This window comes from Centroberyx affinis, unplaced genomic scaffold (assembly GCF_046629955.1).
Source record: "Centroberyx affinis isolate AG114_WGS23_722 - 3 ecotype Tasmania unplaced genomic scaffold, CSIRO-AGI_Caff_v1 ptg000048l_1, whole genome shotgun sequence".
NCBI lineage: Eukaryota > Metazoa > Chordata > Actinopteri > Beryciformes > Berycidae > Centroberyx > Centroberyx affinis.
Window position 1 is genome coordinate 107,501 of NW_027278761.1, and position 6,260 is coordinate 113,760.

Here is a 6,260-nt window from a genome sequence, read left to right on the forward strand (position 1 = left end):
GAGGAGGAGGAGGAGGAGGGGGGAGAGGAGTGAGTTGGAAATCTTGCCGATCACACAAAACTTGTGCTTGTGGCTAGGCTTGGCACTCTGTGGAATTCCTGCATTTGGTTTTGTTGGGGATCACTACGCTACACTACGAGGCGGCGCACTACGCTAGCAGTTCACAGCACTAAACAGGGAGCCAACAGTCTAAGAATCACAGTAAATCTTTAGTCACGCTTATTTTGCCTTCATCGGTTTCCATTTGGAGCAATAAGTCACAAGAGGCCGAGCTTTACAGTGATTTCAGAACAGCTAAGAGGTGTTGCTAGGCACAACACACAGCGTGGCTTATTGCTTTTATAAAATGGCAGTAACACACCATTATAATACAAAAAATATTTTTTTAATCAATAACAATTAAATAGTAATAATAGCTAAATGTTATTCTTCCGCCAAGCAATACACTTCTTGAACAACTGCTATGCCAAGGAACACATACGTAGTGGTATGACTTTTCAGTTAGTGCATTAATATTTAAATAAACTATTATGCGGTCACAGGTGTGTGTTTATTGGGTACTTTACAACGGCTTCAAACTCAGCCAATCAGAAGTAAGGACCACAAGTATCAGTTTAAAAATAGTGTTAATCCATGTGTGAGGGCTCGCTGTGTGGTCTGTTGACTCACCAGCGCGATGTGAACAGTGAACTCCACTCCGATGCCGACCGAGGCGATCAGGATGACCACTGGGATGGCGCTCAGCTTGATGCCGATCAGACCCATGATGCCGAACAACTCCACCGTCATCATCGCCAAGATGAACACCTGATGAGGACAGAGAGGCGAACCGTTAGTCACAGCATATCGTTTTCAGCCATATGGTCATCTAGAAAAGGCATGGGGATAAAAACATAAAGAGCCATAGGGTTTTTCTTTAGGTACTGAGTGGAGCCCTTTTGCCTCTTCTTCACCCCACACAATCTTTGACCCCATGTTCAGGATCTCAACCGTGCAGCATCAAATTACCAACCCCGAGGCAAAGGCCTACCCCCGTCCTTCCCCCCCTCCTTCCCTCCCTCCTTCTCTCTTTCTGTTCTTCCTTCCCAGAGGTGGTTGGAATGATTGACAGTGCCTGGGACAACAAAATATGGGCACTAAGTCACTCCCTTAACCTCACACCACTGACACCAGCTATCCTTTATGTAAAACTCTCTCTATTTGCGTTTTTTTAACAAGATAGCAGTAGCATATATCAGTGGTAATAGTAACTGTAGTGAAGTCTGTATGGCTTATTTTATTGTTTCCCCACATTTTAATATAATAGCGTAGTAATTCAGTGTTCCGGTTAGCAAACGTCCTGATTGTAAACCTGTGATGTTACTGTAAACCGCGATACAAATGGCAACAACAACAACAAGACTTTGAAACGAGGAAGGGGAAAAGTATTCCCGGGCCTACAGGAGCTTTTGATCTCAGCGGGGGATCCAAGTTGGGGCACGGTTAAATTGGAAATGATAAAAGCCGTTTTACTGCTCGACCACATACAGGCCGGGTGAAACCCTCACAGGCTGATGCTTAGAAACCATACATGCATGTAGCTCTCTCTCTCTCTCTCTCTCTCTCTTTCTCTCTCTGAGGAGATTGTGTGTGTTGCTGTCTCAATCAGTAGCTCTAGGGACAGCTACTTAAATTAAACACATTCCAACTGAAACCGGCACTGTTGTTGAGCTACACTACAGCCCCCCAACGGTCACGGATGTGTGTGTGTGTGTGTGTATGTGTGTTTGGGGGGCTCCCCTTGAGGACCACCGGTCCCACCAGCTTGTGTGTGAAATGTTTCCCAACCACTGAACTGTCAGGCTGTCTCACACAGAAACACACACACACACACACACACACACACACACACATCCCCTGATGGATGGGCTGAGCAGGCCAAGGTCGCAACTGGGCAGATCTGTCCTGTCCCCAAGTCTCTCTCTCTCTCTCTGACAAAAGCAGTGAGGGAATTGGAGGTAGAGGCTTCAGGAGGGCAAAGCCTTTCTTGCTCCTTTGCATTTCCTTTTCTAAGGCGGGCCCGGCCTACATTACAATGACAAAGGGCCCCGTGTGTGAGTGTGTGTGTGTGTGTGTGTGTTGGCCCTCCGCAGAGAAAAAGGGCCCCCCTAGACAGCGTTATTGAGCTGTGCTGAGAGGGGTGAGAGGAAAGTGAGAGGAGCAAGAGAGGGAGGGAGGGACTAACGATGGCGTCGTGGAAGGATGAGGTGGAAAAGGGGGAAAAAGAGGGGAATAGGTGCTGCGATAGAAAACGATGGACGGAAGAGAAGAGAGAGGAGAGGACGAAAAGGAATACATGGGAGGAAAGGCAAAATCTGTCTATTTCACATCATCTATTGGCTGATTGATCCCTTAAGAGACTGACTAGCTGACTGTTGACTTACAATGATGCCGGCGGTCCAGGGGTTGAGCAGCAGAATGGCGCAGACCAGGAAGGTGCAGGCCAGCACCACGCTGATTGACAGCAGGAACCAGTGTCTCAGGCCGATGTACTGCTCCCAGAACAGGAAGGGGTATCCGTTGGGGTAGTTGAACACGCCCTTGCGGCTGAACTCGTCGCAGATGGCCCGCACGCTCTCGATGGCCTCCACGAAGTCGCTGGCCTGCCGGAGGCCGTTCAGGTAGAAGGGGAACTGAGCGAACTCCAGAGGCTCTGCGGCCGGGACTGAAAAGTGGGAGGGAGGGAAGAGAGGTGAGATGGATTAGAATACACACAACCTGTTGCTCATATACTGTCCCAATATGAGATACAGTAGAGAAAGCAAAAGCAATGGAAAGAAGAGGTGAGAGAGGAGAAGAAATGAAGAAGAAATCAGCTCTGAGTTGCTTACTGCGCAGGTTCTCCCCCGTGGTGTCGTACTTGTCGTGGATCCACTCTCTGGGATGGGGGTAGAAGTTGGCCTGGGAGGCGGCGTAGCCCAAAGGATCGTTGCTGACCCACACTGTCAGGTAGATGTAAAACACCTCCGGAGGGATCAGACCCTCCGCGTCCACCAGACGACGAGACGTCAGCTGGGAAAGGGAAAAAAAAGGCTGTGATTAAATGGATGCATGCATTCTGACGTAAATATAAATGACAAAGTGCACTTCACATTTATCCGACAAAACTTGGTCTGTTTTTGTCAGCATAAACGATGAAAAGGCAGCTAATAGTGTGGGGGGGGGGGGTTCTCCTGTATCCCACCACGCCACACACACTGACCACACCGTGTCATGGGAATGAGATGTGGATTCTGTTCTAAAGTGGATTTTCTCTCGCAGCTCTTGGACATACCTGGCTGTAGTTGAAAGGCTCTTTCTTGGAGCCGGTCTGGATGAGGAGCTTGTAAGCCAGAACTCCGTCCTCTGTGCCGTTACGATAGCTGTCGAAGGTTATCCTGCCGGCCTGCCAGTCAGCGTCGAATGCAGCCTGAAGACCTGTGTGTGAAGAAACACACACACACACACACGAGAGAAAGGATTAGAGCGGTTGTCATTGTAAATGGTATGATTTCTGTTTTTGAAAAGTAATAGGGGCTATATGTATGTGTGGATTTATGGTGAAAATTTGAAATGTCAAGTTTCTTTTGCCATGTGAAACAGCAATAATGTATCCCTTTCTTTTTTGAGTGATTGAGTGAGTGAAGCTGTGGAGTCTTAAGGAGCGAGTCAACCAAACATGGCTTTGAAAACTACCAAACCACACACACATTCTCCATTTTTGAACGGCAACAAAGAGATCTTCTTTTCGTTTGAGGAGGGCAAGCCCTCTTCAAAGCCCCCCCTCTTTTTCTGCTGGCTCTGATTGAGAGGAATGGCTCTGATTGACCTGCTAGCTATTACTTCCTCCTGACTGGGCCTCTGACAGGTCCTAGCCTGAGGACACACACACACACACACACACACACATGCAAAGATAACCTATGACCTCGACCCGTCTACCTCACCAGCTCTGAGCCCAGGTGGATGGGGGTAAACAGTTGGCTGAACTTTCACTCACCCTTCACACATTCGCACATTCGCACATTCACACACGCACACACACACACACACACACACACGCTCACCCCTGTCCTTAGTGAAAGGTAAACATGAAAGAGCAGCCTGTTGATCATTCTACAGGATTCTGACATCATCATCAGAAACCCTCGGGGAGAAAGAGTGAGTTTTCAAACACACACATACACACACACACACACACACACACACACACACACGCGCGGCATGCAATTATTATCGTACTCTCTCATAAAAACATTCCTAAGCCTGAATGCTTACCCCTGAGCCAGTCCTGGAAGTAGTGCAGCCACATGCGGGGCAGTTTGTGGTCGCCGTCTCTGATCACGTATCTGACCGAGGTGAAGGCATTGTGCAGCTGGACCAGCAGCCTCTGCGACCGGGCGTAGTCAAACCCGTCCATCGTCACCAGGTACATGTTGTAGAAGGAGAAATACTTAAACTGGGCGTCGATGAAGTCGTACTCCTTGGTGTCCCGCGGCACGATGTCGGTCAGGTAGAGGCCGTCATGCACCATGGTGGTCCCGTACAGGCTGAGCCCCAGCAGGCCCAGGAAGAGAACCACCACGATGGCCTTGCTCTTGGGCTTGAGGAGGAGAGGCGCGTACTTCTCCCTGGCGAAGCTGGCCAGGTTCCAACGTAGGAAGGGGAGCGGGATGCACTTCTTGCCCGGCTTGGAGTCCTCCACCTGGGCTAGGAGGTCCCGCGTGGAGCTGGAGGTAGGGGTGAAGAGCTGGGAGCCGTAGGGGTCTGGGACGGAGGTGGTGGTGGGGGAGGGTGTGATGGCTATGGGAGGAAACACAAGATGGTGTCAAATTCACCATAACTTGATACGTTGAGAGATCTGGAACAAATTAATGTTAACTAAAATTCTGTTGCTTGGATAGTTAACCAAATAGCAGCAAAACAACTAGCTAATGTTCTTCATAAATGTTGCACATTGTTTGGCTCTCTGACGTTCTTGTCCCAATTTCTGCAAAAATCTAAATTGTGAGAAGCTTAGCGAAGTGCAGCTGTTTCTCTGTTCACCTTGAGTCTGGGAGGTGGGGCAGAGGATGATGGAGGGCGGGCTGGTGGAGATTTGGGAGGTGGGCGGCAGGATGGTGACGATGTGCTGGCCCGCCGCGTCGCACTGCGTAAAGGCCTGCACCGTGGTCGTGATTTGGGTGCTGGTGGTGATCGTGGACCCCGCCGCGTACTGGTGCGTGTGCGTCGTCGTCCCCGCCGCCGGCGTGTGCGGCTGCTCGCCGGCGTCCGACAGCTCGTGCGGAGAGAGGTGGATGATGCGGTCGGAGCAGGGGCTGTACAGGCAGCAGAGGACGTCCAGGCGCTTGTCCTCGCGCCGGTGCAGGTCCAGGCTCAGGATGGCCGGGAAGATCAGCAGCACCATGGCGAAGTTGAACACGACCACGATGGCCGCCTGGGGAAGAGAGAGAGAGAGAGGGGGGGGGGGGTGGGGAATGGAGGAAAACAAAGTGAGAAGCAGACAGAGAACAGAATGTGAAGTTATATTAATGATGTCCTCTCCTTGCTCCAGCCATGCTAATGTACAGCTGCACCCCCCCCCCCCCCCACCACCACCACCACCACCATCAACCCCCACCCAGCTGGGGAGAGTCAGGCGGCTCTACACCCAAGCTCCCTCTCTTTTTTAGTACCTCGGACCACAGCCCAGAAAGCAAAGAAAAGCCTTACTCTAAATCACCAGCCAGGAACACTAACCGAGCCAGGAGGGGAGGAGGGGAGGAGGGGGGGGGGGGGAGAGAGCGAGAGAGCGAGAGAGAGAGAGAGATAGAGAGAGAGAGAGAGAGAGAGAGAGAGAGACAGGAGGGGGTAAAACGAGAGAGTGCCAGAAAGAAAGAACTGCAAGAAAGAATGAGAGAAAAGAGCAAGGGGGGGGGGGGGGGGGGGGGGGGATATATATGTTGCGAGTCTGAGCAAAACCATCGCCCCTCACCACCGCCGCCGCCGCCTCCTCACCCACCCCAGCCCCTGGAGCTGACATTCTAACTGGCTGTGGTTTCCAGTGTGTGTATGTGTGTGTGTGTGTGTGTGCGTCTGTGTGTATTTCAGACCACCCACAGTTAGTCCCACAGATCACAGCAAACCGCCTTGACGGCCCAGTGATATACTGATCCACTCCTCCCTCCCTCTCCCTCTCTCTGTCTGTCTCTCTCTTTCTCTATCTCTTCATCACTCTCCTTGCTCTGATTATTCCACATTAC

General features: G+C 51.0%; 1 protein-coding gene across 1 annotated transcript in view; it reads right to left on the bottom strand.

Moving 5' to 3' along the window:
* Nucleotides 1–6,040, bottom strand: part of LOC139643418 (protein patched homolog 1-like) — a 13,696-nt gene extending 7,656 nt beyond the window's left edge. The window contains exons 1-7 of the mRNA XM_071518563.1: nt 5,993–6,040; nt 5,065–5,455; nt 4,297–4,821; nt 3,314–3,456; nt 2,871–3,051; nt 2,424–2,704; nt 670–807 (exon numbers count right to left, since the gene is read on the bottom strand). Of these exons, the coding sequence (XP_071374664.1) occupies nt 670–807; nt 2,424–2,704; nt 2,871–3,051; nt 3,314–3,456; nt 4,297–4,821; nt 5,065–5,455; nt 5,993–6,040 (1,707 nt within the window). The remainder of the gene's footprint in view (nt 1–669; nt 808–2,423; nt 2,705–2,870; nt 3,052–3,313; nt 3,457–4,296; nt 4,822–5,064; nt 5,456–5,992) is intronic.
* Between the last annotated feature and the right edge of the window lie 220 nt (nt 6,041–6,260).